Source organism: Salvelinus namaycush, chromosome 23 (genome assembly GCF_016432855.1).
Source record: "Salvelinus namaycush isolate Seneca chromosome 23, SaNama_1.0, whole genome shotgun sequence".
Taxonomy (NCBI): domain Eukaryota; kingdom Metazoa; phylum Chordata; class Actinopteri; order Salmoniformes; family Salmonidae; genus Salvelinus; species Salvelinus namaycush.
Window position 1 is genome coordinate 9,132,653 of NC_052329.1, and position 16,278 is coordinate 9,148,930.

The 16,278-nt window shown below is 45.3% G+C and overlaps 1 protein-coding gene across 1 annotated transcript in view; it reads left to right on the forward strand.

The window, feature by feature from the left end:
* Positions 1 to 212: 212 nt before the first annotated feature.
* The window catches only part of LOC120018947 (platelet-derived growth factor D-like), a 31,342-nt gene continuing 15,276 nt past the window's right edge, over positions 213 to 16,278 (forward strand). Inside the window, exon 1 of the mRNA XM_038962159.1 lies at positions 213 to 497. Coding sequence (XP_038818087.1) covers positions 374 to 497 — 124 coding nt within the window. The 5' untranslated portion in view covers positions 213 to 373. The remainder of the gene's footprint in view (positions 498 to 16,278) is intronic.

The window sequence follows — 16,278 nt, forward strand, 5'->3', positions numbered from 1 at the left end:
TCGCTCTGATATCAGAGAAGTTTAACTAAAGTGGATCATTTCTCATGGAATTACCAGTGTGGATTAACTCGAATTACCAGTGTGGATTAACTCGCGGTAAAGCGATAAAAAAATCGGCGCCCGTACTTGTCTGTGGACATGAGTATATGAACCTGCTCAGCATTCTGTAGCGGCGGAGCTGGTTTATGGTGAGTTTGAGACAGGCAGTTCGCTCCATTTCGGGAGAAATGATGTGAACAGCACGAACGTTTTAAGAAAACTTTTACTTGAGTCTCCAGGGAGAACACAAGAAGCTAATTGGTCTCTTTTCAGAATTATAAGTGGTTCTTCCACGCTTGGGATTTTAGTTTAGTGTGCAACCGCCACGGAAAGAATGAACAGCTCTGGGCGCGTGGCACTGGCGCTGTTGCTCGCGCTGCTGGTGGGCTTTACCGGGGGCACACAAGGCCAGGTAGTGTCCGCCAAGGTGATGCGGTCTTCTAACGTGAGGCAACATGGTGAGTCCCATTTTTTGATGTGTGTATTTGTTTTGTATGAACGAACCATAACAAGAGTTTCAACAACAAAGCAACTGGTGTTTTGGGCAGACTGGCTGTAGCCTATAATGGGCAGTAATGTGGTCAGTATTATTAGTGAATTGGATATTTTGATCACAATGGGTTTGTACTTGCAATTGTTTTGTTACATATATGTTGGATGATTAGGCCTAGACACAATCAGACTTCTACAATACATTCTAAGATATCTAAATAAACATTACTCAATTGTAATTTAAACAATTTAAGGTGCATATAGAACAATAGAAGTTTGTTGTCATTTTGATAGTCCATGTCATAAGTGGCCTGTCAGGAGAAGCCTAGATGTTGTTTCATCTAGTGGTGTGTATGTCTTAGTCAGTGTTGATGAACGACCTGCCTACACCAGGGAAGTCAGCTTCCTGTGTTGACCTGTTCAAATGACCTAGACACTATTGTTACTTTGTCTGAGAGAGAGACAGTGGGGAGGGAAGACAGATGAGCTGCGTGGGGCCAGGGAAAGAAGAGGGGGAGAGAGACATCATTTAGGATATAGGGCACAGGCAGCAGGAGAAGAGAGCATACCAGTTGAGTTTTCTGACCTGTGATCATAGTTACCTTGTTGACCTGGTTGTCCTCAGTGTTCTAGAAACACCGTAACATTGTCCTCAGTGTTCTGTGTTCTTTTCTGACCTGTGGTCATAGCTACCTTGTTGACCTGGTTGTCCTCAGTGTTCTGTGTTCTTTTCTGACCTGTGGTCATAGTTACCTTGTTGACCTGGTTGTCCTCAGTGTTCTGTGTTCTTTTCTGACCTGTGGTCATAGCTACCTTGTTGACCTGGTTGTCCTCAGTGTTCTGTGTTCTTTTCTGACCTGTGGTCATAGCTACCTTGTTGACCTGGTTGTCCTCAGTGTTCTGTGTTCTTTTCTGACCTGTGGTCATAGCTACCTTGTTGACCTGGTTGTCCTCAGTGTTCTGTGTTCTTTTCTGACCTGTGGTCATAGCTACCTTGTTGACCTGGTTGTCCTCAGTGTTCTGTGTTCTTTTCTGACCTGTGGTCATAGCTACCTTGTTGACCTGGTTGTCCTCAGTGTTCTGTGTTCTTTTCTGACCTGTGGTCATAGCTACCTTGTTGACCTGGTTGTCCTCAGTGTTCTGTGTTCTTTTCTGACCTGTGGTCATAGCTACCTTGTTGACCTGGTTGTCCTCAGTTTTCTAGAGCCACAGTAACACTAACAACCCACAGGTGTCATTTAGTTTGGCCTGGAGACTACAGCCACATCTTCAGCAGACTGACTATAACAGGCTGTCTCTCATCACATACATCTGCCTGCTTGTGAGCCTCTTTCTTGGCGTAGAAACAACAAAATACCACAGTATCATTTTCGCCTCTGGACCCGTGCTCTAGCCCAGGGTTTACTGCCCCCTGGGTGGACATTTAGGTTTTTGCCCTAGCACTACACAGCTGATTCAAATGATCAAGGCTTGATTATGAGTTGGTTATTTGAATCAGCTGTGAAGTGCTGGGGCAAAAACCAAAACGTGCACCTGGGGGGCGACGGCTTTGGAAAACTTGCACTAGGCCCAGGTTCACCTCAAACTCCTAAGTGTGTGTATTTGTGCCGTATCAACTAATGGTTCTCAATGAAAGGGCAGGAGGAAGGCCCATCCTAGGGATTTTTTGGACTGGGTCTGAGTGTTGTGAGGTGGATTTGATCCTTAGTGTTTGGATTCAGTCAATTCTCCCACCTCCCTTCTGACAGGTGTGTGTGCGTGTGTGTGCGTGTGTGTGCGCGTGTGTGCGCGTGTGTGCGCGTGTGTGTGTGTGCGTGTGTGTGTGTGTGTGTGTGTGTGTGTGTGTGTACATTAGCAACGCTCATCAACATTGTTAAAAGGTTCAAATATCAATTGTAATAAATGCAACAGTTGGACAATGGAAGTAGATACTCCAAACGTTGAGCATTTTTAAAATCCAATTGTTATTTACTGAATTCTAGCACTTAAAACATTTTACTGGCACAGACACATAATGAAGTTAAGGGATTTTGGTGACTGCCTCATTAATTACTGTTGTTGTTACGTTATGTTGCATAATTCAACACGTTTGTCAATAGCAGGATGCCCTCAGATTAAAAATCAACAGCTTGGCTCTAGATTACGCCTCTATACGTACTCTACATTGTTAGTGATCAGACATAATATCATAATCTGAATGTGAATCGCAGGAGTAAAATGAAAGTGTGAGAATACTTTGATGTTTTGTTACAGAGGACCCCCTGTTGACTTTTAGGATCAACCATTCTTATGCAACACACACAACCAGGCATATTTAATGGCTAACTCCCAACCTCCTCTCATCAAATCAAAGGGTTTTTAATTTAGTAAAGACCCTATAAAGGATAGACCTCAGAGGAGGCCCACCACTCCATTTAATATTTCTCTCATTCTCTTCTCTTATCTCCCACTATCTAGTCTACATCATTTCATATCACTCTGTACATCTACCCCACCATCAATCTTGCTCTTGCTTATTCCTTCCTCAATCTCTCCATCTTTCTTTCTCTTCTTTAATCAAAAGCTTCTTCCGCTGTGGGTCTCAGAGCAAATCTAATGTGGCAAAGAGTGTTTGCACATAACACACACATGCGCACACACACATTGACAACAGTCTGATTAGACTTCAATGTCTGCTGGAGAATGGGAGGCTGTTCCTGAATGCAAGGGAGGCTGTTCCTGAATGTATGGGAGGCTGTTCCTGAATGCAAGGGAGGCTGTTCCTGAATGCAAGGGAGGCTGTTCCTGAATGCAAGGGAGGCTGTTCCTGAATGCAAGGGAGGCTGTTCCTGAATGCAAGGGAGGCTGTTCCTGAATGCAAAGGAGGCTGTTCCTGAATGCAAAGGAGGCTGTTCCTGAATGTAAGGGAGGGTGGATGGAATGGAACTATGTTAGGCGGTGTCCTCTGACCATTGGTGATCTCAGTGGCCTTCTCTAGGGCCCTATAAAATCTGCTCTGAATCATGGAATCCAGACATTAAAATGGAATTCAACGTTCCAACATGTATTGAACTTATACTTAACAAAATATAAACGTAACATGTGAAGTGTTGGTCCCATGTTTCATGAGCTCAAATAAAATATCCCAGAAATGTCCCATACGCACAAACGCCCATACGCACATTTGTTTTCTTTCCTGTTAATGAGCATTTCTCCTTTGCCAAGATAATCCATCCACCTGACAGGTGTGGCATATCAAGAAGCTGATTAAACAGCATGATCATTACCTTGTGCTGGGGACAATAAAAGGCCACTCTAAAATGTGCTGCTTTGTTACACAACACAGTGCCACAGATGTCTCACATTTTGAGGGAGCGTGCAATTGGCGTGCTGACTGCAGGAATATCCTCTAGAGCTGTTGCCAGATAATTTAATGTTTCATTTCTCTACCATGAGCCGCCTCCAACGTCATTTTAGAGAATTTGGCAGTACGTCCAACCGACCTCACAACCGCAGACCGAGTGTAACCACGCCAGCCCAGGACCTCCACATCCAGCTTCTTCACCCGTGGGATCGTCTGAGACCAGCCACCCGGACAGCTGATGAAACTGTGAGTTTGCACAATCAAAGAATTTCTAAAAAGCGTCTGTCCTTGGTTGCAACACTCACTACTGAGTTCCAAACTGCCTCTGGAAGCAACGTCGGCACAATAACTGTTCGTCTGGAGCTTCATGAACCTGGTTTCCATGGCCGAGCAGCCGCACACAAGCCTATGATCACCATGCGCAATGCCAAACATCAGCTGGAGTGGTGTAGAGCTTGCCTCTCTCCCTCCCGGAGGAACTGAGCCCTAGGACCATGCCTCAGGACTAGCTGGTCTGATGACTCCTGGCTGTCCCCAGTCCACCTGGTCGTGCTGCTGCTCCAGTTTCAACTGTTCTGCCTGCGGCTATGGAATCCTGACTTGTTCACCGGACGTGCTACCTTGTCCCGGACCTGCTGTTCTCTCTCTGTCTTTTACTCCTGAGGTGCACACTCTACAACCAATGTGCTTATTATTTGACCCTGCAGGTCATCTATGAACGTTTGAACAACTTGAAGAACAATCTGGCCTTATTGTTCCATGTACTCTTATAATCTCCACCCGGCACAGCCAGAAGAGGACTGGCCACCCCTCAGAGCCTGGTTATTCTCTAGGTTTCTTCCTAGGTGCCTGCCTTTCTAGGGAGTTTTCCTAGCTACCGTGCTTCTACATCTTCATTGCTTGCTGTTTGGGGTTTTAGGCAAAGCCCTGACCTCAACCCCATCGAACACCTTTGGGATGAATTGGAACGCCGACTGCGAGCCAGGCCTGTTTTCCCAACATCAGTGCACAACCTCACTAATGCTCTTGTGGCTGAATGGAAGCAAGTCCCCGCAGCAATGTTCGGACATTAGCGGAAAGCCTTCCCAGAAGAGTGGAGGCTGTTATAGCAGCAAAGGGGGACCAACTCCATATTAATGCCCATTATTTTGGAATGAGATGTTCGATGAGCAGGTGTCCACATACCTACAGATGCATATCTGTTTTCCCAGTCATGTGAAATCCATAGATTAGGGTCTAATGAATTTATTTCAATTGACTGATTTCCTTAAAGTTCATAACTGTTATTTTGGTTCAGTGTAGTAGGAAATCATCTAAATGTATTGAATTTATTAGAAAATGTGGTCACTTTTTTGGGATAGTCAGATAGTCCATCTGTAGATGCTCTACACATGGTCATACTATCTGTTAATAAGTAACTGCTTGCAAAGGTTAGGGTTAGTGAAAGGGTTAAGATAAGGGTTAGGGTTAGTACTGTTGATGGTTGAATTGTTACTGATCGTCTGTAGAGCAGCTACAGATGGACTATCCAAAAAAGTGTTAATGAAAATGCATTAATGCGCTTAAGTTAACATAAACAAAATACATCAGTGAATCATATTTGTCTGCAACTTTCTGAAATGGCACGTGTGTGTGCTTTGTTTATCCATTAGCAATTATGCTAATGTTAACCATTTTTCTGGTAGAGCTGGAAAGGTTGTCCCAAAACCTTCTCAATTAAATGTTATCTACAAACTAGCCTATTCCTACCTGGCAGAATATCATAATTTGCATCATTCAGTGGCGATTTGTTTAGCAAATTCTGCAATCAAATGAGCTCTATAGGAACATCGCTAACCAGACCACGGTCTCTTGCTACAGGAACATCGCTAACCAGACCACGGTCTCTTGCTACAGGAACATCGCTAACCAGACCACGGTCTCTTGCTACAGGAACATCGCTAACCAGACCACGGTCTCTTGCTACAGGAACATCGCTAACAAGACCACGGTCTCTTGCTACAGGAACATCGCTAACCAGACCACGGTCTCTTGCTGCAGGAACATCGCTAACCAGACCACGGTCTCTTGCTGCAGGAACATCGCTAACCAGACCACGGTCTCTTGCTGCAGGAACATCGCTAACCAGACCACGGTCTCTTGCTGCAGGAACATCGCTAACCAGACCACGGTCTCTTGCTGCAGGAACATCGCTAACCAGACCACGGTCTCTTGCTGCAGGAACATCGCTAACCAGACCACGGTCTCTTGCTACAGGAACATCGCTAACCAGACCACGGTCTCTTGCTGCAGGAACATCGCTAACCAGACCACGGTCTCTTGCTGCAGGAACATCGCTAACCAGACCACGGTCTCTTGCTACAGGAACATCGCTAACAAGACCACGGTCTCTTGCTACAGGAACATCGCTAACCAGACCACGGTCTCTTGCTGCAGGAACATCGCTAACCAGACCACGGTCTCTTGCTGCAGGAACATCGCTAACCAGACCACGGTCTCTTGCTACAAAAACATCGCTAACCAGACCATGGTCTCTTGCTGCAGGAACATCGCTAACCAGACCACGGTCTCTTGCTGCAGGAACATCGCTAACCAGACCACAGTCTTTTGCTACAGGAACATCGCTAACCAGACCACGGTCTCTTGCTACAGGAACATCGCTAACCAGACCACGGTCTCTTGCTACAGGAACATCGCTAACCAGACCACGGTCTCTTGCTACAGGAACATCGCTAACCAGACCACGGTCTCTTGCTACAGGAACATCGCTAACCAGACCACGGTCTCTTGCTACAAAAACATCGCTAACCAGACCATGGTCTCTTGCTACAGGAACATCGCTAACCAGACCATGGTCTCTTGCTGGTGCACAGTTGCAATACAGTGTAACTACACACCAAAATCTATAATTTATTCGATTTTTCTCAGACCTCAAATGGTCTCCTGATGTGGTTTAAGCATGGTTGTGGACTTACACCATCAAATGTTGTTATTTTTCTTTGAAAAAAGGTATATTTTGAATTTAAAATACTGGGTAAAACGAAAACATGGACAAACAGAGAAAGTGGAATTTGGGGAAAAATGAAATGGAATCAGACAAAAAAAATTAACAGATTTTATAGGGGCCGAATTTTATAGGGGTCGAATTGTGTCAGTATGTGATGTCATTAGACTTGGCTGAGTCTGGGGACTCTGGGAGGCCTTGTCTCTCCAAGGGAAACACACACATACACATGCAGCTATGCTCACATACTCTACCACTGGAGTGAGACTCTCCAAACCATGTGGACTTGATCCGTATGGTTCTGAAGTGATTTTGATGGTCTATAGGTTGACACTTGGGCGTGTGTCTCCTTTGTGGAGGGAAGGGAGGGGGTCCGTAAAGTCGTCTGAACTCCAGAAACTCATGAGTCATTGGTTAGAATGAGCTAAACTGGGACAACCCTACACACACACACACACACACACACACACACACAACATTACAGGATCACTCCCAGGGAATCCCCAGTTAACACACACACACCATGCCAAATTGTAACAGCTAAAGAGCCCCCGCCCCTAGACTTTGGCAGCCAGTGTTTTCCTCTCCTCTATGCAGACAATAGGGTGGTGTGGATAGGCTGAAGACACCTGTCAACACTGAGTAATGGAACTGACGATGGAATAGCAAAAGTGGGTGCGTGTGTGTGCTTAGCATCTGGGTTATTAGAGTGCCTACTTTCTGTAGTTTTCAGGGAGATGAATCTGTGAGAAGAAAGGTAGAGGAGAAGAGGAGTGAGGGTAAGAGAAGATGTCACCTTAGTGCCTTGTCAGCTTTGTACCAGAGCCATCTGACGACACTATGGAGAACAGTGACGATCGAGGGATGAGAAAAGGGAATAAATTGGGTAAACAGGTGAAAGATGGGGATAGAAAGAAGCTGAGAGGCTGGCCCTCAACTTACAGCTGACGAGGAGATGTATAGAGAGAGAGGGTACTTGGGGGAAAGAAGCTGAGAGGCTGGCCCTCAACTTACAGCTGACGAGGAGATATATAGAGAGAGAGGGTACTTGGGGGAAAGAAGCTGAGAGGCTGGCCCTCAACTTACAGCTGACGAGGAGATATATAGAGAGAGAGGGTACTTGGGGGAAAGAAGCTGAGAGGCTGTTCCTCAATTTATACACACAGCTGACGAGGAGAGAGAGCGAGAGAGAAAGAGGGGAGGTGAGAGGAGGGGACTCCATCAGTTTGACAGAAAAAAGCTGACATGACATCAATTTCTAACTGCCTGATGAGAAGGACAAAGTGCTGATCACGCTGTGTGTTCCTTTATGCATTTGTCTACTTCTTTTTGCATGGATGCATGCATTTAGTGACATTCTACAGTGACTCCCTCATCCTCTCTCTGTTCCTCATTCTCACTGTTCCTCTCTCTCCCTCATTCTCTAGCTTTCTCTCTCCCTCATTCTCTCTCTACCTCCCTCATCCTCTCCCTCTTCCTCTTTCCCCTACTGAGAGTTATCTGCTGTGTAGTGGAATTCTGAATGATATAAAACGACAGAAATGACGAAGTGTTCATGTGAAGACAGGAAGCCAGTCACAACTGTGTGTGAGAGATTACTGTGTTTGTCTATGTCTAATAGCTAACTCCATTAGAGTGTAAGACTGATGCCTATGTCACTCTGGCGATAGAGTACCTCAGATGAATGAGACCTTTTATCCTGTCTCACACACACACACACACACACACACACACACACACACACACACACACACACACACACACACACACACACACACACACACACACACACACACACACACACACACACACACACACACGGATGAGAGTGACCTGGTTGGTCCTGTCAGTCTAGCAGACATTAGAGTGAAGTGGTAAATGCGGCTTGTAGTCACGCTGCCGCTGAAGTCACATGCTTAGTATAAAGGCTTCATGAAGGAATCCCTAACCTAGAGACACTCTCATTTAGAGTCTTTCTCGCTCTCTCACTTTTTTTTATCCATCTCTGCAAAGATAAAAAGTGAAAAGAGAGAGGCTTTGATTGGTTTAATTCCATTAGCTGCACTTGAGCTAACACACACACACACACACACACACACAGAGCATTTTAACACAGGCAAACATTTTTAAAGGCCACTTCCCGAGCTTGATGTAAATCTGGAGAGCCTAAAATAAGAATCACCAGAACAGAATGATTTCAGCAGATTCCTCATAATATAAGAGTTACAGTGGGAAGTTCACATACATTTAGGTTGGAGTCATTAAAACACACAGATTCCTCATAATATAAGAGTTACAGTGGGAAGGTCACATACATTTAGGTTGGAGTCATTAAAACACACAGATTCCTCATAATATAAGAGTTACAGTGGGAAGTTCACATACATTTAGGTTGGAGTCATTAAAACACACAGATTCCTCATAATATAAGAGTTACAGTGGGAAGTTCACATACATTTAGGTTGGAGTCATTAAAACACACAGATTCCTCATAATATAAGAGTTACAGTGGGAAGTTCACATACATTTAGGTTGGAGTCATTAAAACACACAGATTCCTCATAATATAAGAGTTACAGTGGGAAGTTCACATACATTTAGGTTGGAGTCATTAAAACAAATTTTTCAACCACTCCACACATTTCTTGTTAACAAACCTATAGTTTTGGCAAGTCGGATAGGACATCTACTTTGTGCATGACACAAGGAATTTTTCCAACAATTGTTTACAGACATATTATTTCACTTAGAATTCACTGTATCACAATTCCAGTGGGTCAGAAGTTTACATACGCTAAGTTGACTGTGCCTTTAAACAGCTTGGAAAATTCCCCAAAATGATGTCATGGCTTTAGAAGCTTCTGATAGGCTAATTGACATAATTTGAGTCAATTGGAGGTGTACCTATGGATGTATTTCAAGGCCTACCTTCAAACTCAGTGCCTCTTTGCTTGACATCATGGTAAAATCAAAAGAAATCAGCCAAGACCTCAGAATTTTTTTTTAGACCTCCACAAGTCTGGTTCATCCTTGGGAGCAAATTCCAAACGCCTGAAGGTACCACATTCATCTGTACAATCAATAGTATGCAAGTATAAACTCCATGGGAACACGCAGCTGTCATACCGCTCAGGAAGGAGACGCGTTCTGTCTTCTAGAGATGAATGTTCTTTGTTGCGAAAAGTGCAACTCAATCCCAGAACAACAGCAAAGGACCTTGTGAAGATGCTGGAGGAAACAGGTACAAAAGTATCTATATCCACAGTAAAACGAGTCCTATATCGACACAACCTGCAAGGCCGCTCAGCAAGGAAGAAGCCACTGCTCAAAAACCACCATAAAAAAGACAGACTATGGTTTGCAACTGCACATGGGGACAAAGATCATACTTTATGGAGAAATGTCCTCTGGTCTGATGAAACAAAAATAGAACTGTTTGGCCATAATGACCATTGTTATGTTTGGAGGAAAAAGGGGGAGGCTTGCAAGCCAAAGAACACCATCCCAACCGGGAAGCGCGGGGGTGGCAGCATCATGTATTGGGGGTGCTTTGCTGCAGGAGGGACTGGTGCACTTCACAAAATAGATGGCATATTGAGGAAGGAAAATGATGTCGATATATTAAGGCAACATCTCAAGACATCCGTCAGGAATTTAAAGCTTGGTTGCAAATGGGTCTTCCAAATGGACAATAACCCCAAGCATACTTCCAAAGTTGTGGCAAAATGGCTTAAGGACAACAAAGTCAAGGTATTGGAGTGGCCATCACAAAGCCCTGACCTCAAACCTATAGAACATTTGTGGGCAGAACTGAAAAAGTGTGTTCGAGCAAGGAGGCCTACAAACCTGACTCAGTTACACCAGCTATGTCAGCTATGTCACAAACTGATTGTGTGAAGCTTATGGAAGTTTACCCGAAATGTTTGACCCAAGTTAAACAATGTAATGGCAATGCTACCAAATACTAATTGAGTGTATGTAAACTTCTGACCCACTTGGAAAATGATGAAAGAAATAAAAGCTGAAATAAATCATTCTCTCTACTATTATTCTGACATTTCACATTCTTAAAATTAAATGGTGATCCTAACTGACCTAAGATAAGGAGTTGTTACTAGGATTAGATGTCAGGAATTGTGAAAAACTGAGTTTAAATGTATTTGGCTAAGGTGTATGTAAACTTCCGACTTCAGCTGTATGAGTCAACTTCATGGGACAACACTGGAGGTTTACCAGTAGATAAAGAATGACTCACTCACTCACTCACTCACTCACTCACTCACTCACTCACTCACACACAAACTAGGGCAAAGAGCATAAAAGTACATTAGATACATTCCCATAACCCCCCACAAAGGAGCAATTCTAGGCTAATCCAAAACACCACAGGGTGTGTGGCCTGCTCCATTCGCCGCACTTAGGGGGGTGAAAAAGTGTGACGGAGTTTGTTTGTGTGTGCACGAGCATGTGTGTTTCTTTTAAGCATGACAAATTCATGTCCATTGACACAGAGAGTGAGAGGGTTACACGAACACTGTGGCGAAGCTAATTAATTTATTCATATGCTCTGATACCCACTGTAGAAACATCCTCAGAGAGAGAGAGAGAAAAAAGGGAGGGAGGGAGAAAGAAAGGTGGAGAGGAAAGGAAGAGCGGGGGGAGAGAGGGAGGGAAAGGAAGCGCGAACGATAGCTAGCACTACTCATGGGGAAAACCAAAAATGTTCATAAAGTCGCAAGTGTGTGTGTGTATATTTATATTTGCTCCCATGTCAGTGAACTAATCCATTGGAGGCTTATTCTAAAATAAAATGTATGCTTGATCCGATATGTGGTCAGAGGCTCCATATAGAGGGTGTGACGCAATTGCTGAGCCTTAGGAGGCACGCAGAGGCCAAATCGAGCTCTATACCGCTTCGCTATGCCCCGCCCAAATGTTGTAACAATGTGGAGGGCTCTGTATAGCTCCACGTTGACATGATTGTTTGACGGTAGGTGAGGGTGGTACATCCTGTATAAACACACTCCCCTGACAACAGCACTGCACTGCTCCGCAAGCAGTATGAATGTCCTGACTTCTGCCGAGGCCGTTCTTGTCCTGACTTCTGCCCAGGCCGTTCTTGCCCTGACTTCTGCCGAGGCCGTTCTTGCCCTGACTTCTGCCCAGGCCGTTCTTGCCCTGACTTCTGCCGAGGCCGTTCTTGCCCTGACTTCTGCCGAGGCCGTTCTTGCCCTGACTTCTGCCGAGGCCGTTCTTGCCCTGACTTCTGCCCAGGCCGTTCTTGCCCTGACTTCTGCCCAGGCCGTTCTTGCCCTGACTTCTGCCCAGGCCGTTCTTGCCCTGACTTCTGCCCAGGCCGTTCTTGCCCTGACTTCTGCCCAGGCCGTTCTTGCCCTGACTTCTGCCCAGGCCGTTCTTGCCCTGACTTCTGCCCAGGCCGTTCTTGCCCTGACTTCTGCCCAGGCCGTTCTTGCCCTGACTTCTGCCCAGGCCGTTCTTGCCCTGACTTCTGCCCAGGCCGTTCTTGCCCTGACTTCTGCCCAGGCCGTTCTTGCCCTGACTTCTGCCCAGGCCGTTCTTGCCCTGACTTCTGCCCAGGCCGTTCTTGCCCTGACTTCTGCCCAGGCCGTTCTTGCCCTGACTTCTGCCCAGGCCGTTCTTGCCCTGACTTCTGCCCAGGCCGTTCTTGCCCTGACTTCTGCCCAGGCCGTTCTTGCCCTGACTTCTGCCCAGGCCGTTCTTGCCCTGACTTCTGCCCAGGCCGTATCACCGTAAATGCTGCACGGCCAATGCAGACGTCAGATTGACCATGTAGCACCCTGATGCACAAAGCACTTCTCTCTCCAGAATGCACATTCACATTCATTGTTTCATAACTTCATTGTGTGAATTGTTTGGGTTTGATTGTTAGTGTATATCACTTCCCCATATCACCAGTAGTATGTTTACCTTTAATTCCTATCATTTCTAATCTACATTGTTTGTTACTTTGATTACGGTAATTATTTTAATGCATTAAATATTATTCCTCTATTCCTGTTGTCATTGTCAGAGTGGACACGTTGTTTGCAGAGTGCACAACCTATGCTACACTTGTGAGAAACAAGGTTTGGTTTATTTTATTCCATTAACGAGTTTTGTTAACTTAGTCATTGTCTTTTGTTTGGAGCTCTCCTGTCCGTATTCAACATGGACGTCCACGTAGTGGCAGCAGGTAGCCCAGTGGTTAGAGCGTTGGGCCAGTAACCGAAAGGATGCTCGGCTAGCACATCCCCTTTCTCTTCAGGCCTGACCTGTGCTAGTCCATTTTGCAAAGTTAGCCTCTCCAGTGAGGCATCTCTTTAACACCTTGGCTACACCTGCTGAATAATGCAGATTTCACCTTTGCTGACTCAGTGCTTTGGCCAGGCCGTCAGGGACATAAGCTGACTGTCTTTGGCAGGCTGTCACTCAAACACACACATACACGCTGATACAAACATGCCATGTAATAAGTCATGTGGTCTGGTTGGTGGCTACCTCTTAACTCGACATGGCATTTTGGTAACTCTACCCTATCAGTGTGAAGATGCAAGAATGTTCTACAAGCCTCCTCTCTATACAGGGGGTGGTGTCTCTCTCGCTCTCATACACACACACACACACGCACATGCCGGCGCACACACACACACTGCAGTGAAGGCGGCAGGAGGAGGAGTCAGAGTGGATCTGTTTTCCTGAATAAGCAGTGGTGTGTGTGTGTGTGTGTGTGTGTGTGTGAGTGAGATCCATCTCCTTAAGTTGATAAACAGAATGAATTACACATTCCCTGGAAGAACACAGAGTAAACATAGAAAGAGAGAGGGGACAAGGAGGAGGAGTGGGAGTGAGGGAATGAGAGAAAGAAAGACAGGAAAGATTAGAGGTGTGTCCCGTGTGGTTCAATTGGTAGAGCATAGTGCAGGTTGTGTGTGTGTTTGAAATCAAATGTATTGGTCACATACACGAGTTTAGCAATGCTTGTGCTTCTATCTCCGACAGTGCAGTAATATCTAACAGTTTCACAACATATACCCGAAATACACGTCAATCTATGGATTAAGAATATATATGTATATATATCTCAGCAAAAAAAGAAATGTCCTCTCACTGTCAACTGCGTCTATTTTCAGCAAACTTAACATGTGTAAATATTTGTATGAACATAACAAGATTCAACAACCGAGACATAAACTGAACAAGTTCCACAGACATGTGACTAACAGACATGGAATAATGTGTCCCTGAACAAAGGGGGGGTCAAAATCAAAAATTTGTCAGCATCTGGTGTGGCCACCAGCTGCATCAAGTACTGCAGTGCATCTCCTCCTCATGGATGGCACCAGATTTGCCAGTTCTTGCTGTGAGATGTTACCCCACTTCCACCAAGGCACATCTGGCAAGTTCCCGGACATTTCTGGGGGGAATGGCCCTAGCCCACACCCTCCGATCCAACAGGTCCCATATGTGCTCATTGGGATTGAGATCCGGGCTTTTCGCTGGCTATGGCAAAACACTGCCACCCCACTAGGCTACATAAGGGAGGAGGAAGTCTTCCCTTTAACGCACAGCGTTGAGATTGCCTGCAGTGACAACATGCTCAGTCCGATGATGTTGTGACACTCCGCCCCAGACCATGACGGACATAACAAGATTCAACAACTAAGACATAAACTGAACAAGTTCCACAGACATGTGACTAACAGTCATGGAATAATGTGTCCCTGAACAAAGGGGGGGTCTTCCAAATCGATCTCGCTCCAGAGTACAGGCCTCGGTGTAACGCTCATTCCTACGGCGATAAACATAAATCCGACCATCACCACGGTGAGACACAACCCCGACTCGTCAGTGAAGAGCACTTTTTGCCAGTCCTGTCTGGACCAGCGATGGTGGGTTTGTGCCCGTAGGGGCGACGTTGTTGCCGGTGATGTCTGGTGAGGACCTGCCTACCAACAGGCCTACAAGCCCTCAGTCCAGCCTCTCTCAGCCTATTGCGGACAGTCTGAGCACTGATGGAGGGATTGTGTGTTCCTGGTGTAACTCGTGCAGTTGTTGTTGCCATTCTACACCTGTCCTGCATGTGTGATGTTCGGATGTTGTTACATGTGGTCTGCCACTGCGAGGACGATCAGCTGTCCGTCCTGTCTCCCTGTAGCGCTATCTTAGGCGTCTCACAGTACGGACATTGCAATTTATTGCCCTGGCCACATCTGCAGTCCTCATGCCTCCTTGCAGCATGCCTAAGGCACGTTCACGCAGATGAGCAGGGACACTGGGCATCTTTCTGTTGGTGTTTTTCAGAGTCAGTAGAAAGGCCTCTTTCGTGTCCTAAGTTTTCATAGCTGTGACCTTAATTGCCTACCGTCTGTCAGCTTTTAGTGTCTTAACAACCGTTCCACAGGTGCATGTTCATTAATTGTTTATTTCATTGAACAAGCATGGGAAACAGTGTTTAAACCCTTTACAATGAAGATCTGTGAAGTTATTTAGATTTTTACAAATTATCTTTGAAAGACAGGGTCCTGAAAAAGGGACGTTTCTTTTTTTGCTGAGTTTATATATATATACAGTGGGGCAAAAAAGTATTTTGTCAGCCACCAATTGTGCAAGTTCTCCCACTTAAAAAGATGAGAGAGGCCTGTAATTTTCGTCATAGGTACACTTCAACTATGACAGACAAAAAAATCCAGAAAATCACATTGTAGGATTTTTTATGAATTTATTTGCAAATTATGGTGGAAAATAAGTATTTGGTCCATAACAAAAGTTTATCTCAATACTTTGTTATATACCCTTTGTTGGCAATGACAGAGGTCAAACGTTTTCTGTAAGTCTTCACAAGGTTTTCACACACTGTTGCTGGTATTTTGGCCCATTCCTCCATGCAGATCTCCTCTAGAGCAGCGATGTTTTGGGGCTGTTGCTGGGCAACACGGACTTTCAACTCCCTCCAAAGATTTTCTATGGGGTTGAGATCTGGAGACTGGCTAGGCCACTCCAGGACCTTGAAATGCTTCTTACGAAGCCACTCCTTCGTTGCCCGGGCGGTGTGTTTGGGATCATTGTCATGCTCAAAGACCCAGCCACGTTTTATCTTCAATGCCCTTGCTGATGGAAGGAGGTTTTCACTCAAAATCTCACGATACATGGCCCCATTCATTCTGTCCTTTACACGGATCAGTCGTCCTGGTCCCTTTGCAGAAAAACAGCCCCAAAGCATGATGTTTCCACCCCCATGCTTCACAGTAGGTATGGTGTTCTTTGGATGCAACTCAGCATTCTTTGTCCTCCAAACACGACGAGTTGAGTTTTTACCAAAAAGTTATATTTTGGTTTCATCTGACCATATGACATTCTCCCAATCTTCTTCTGGATCATC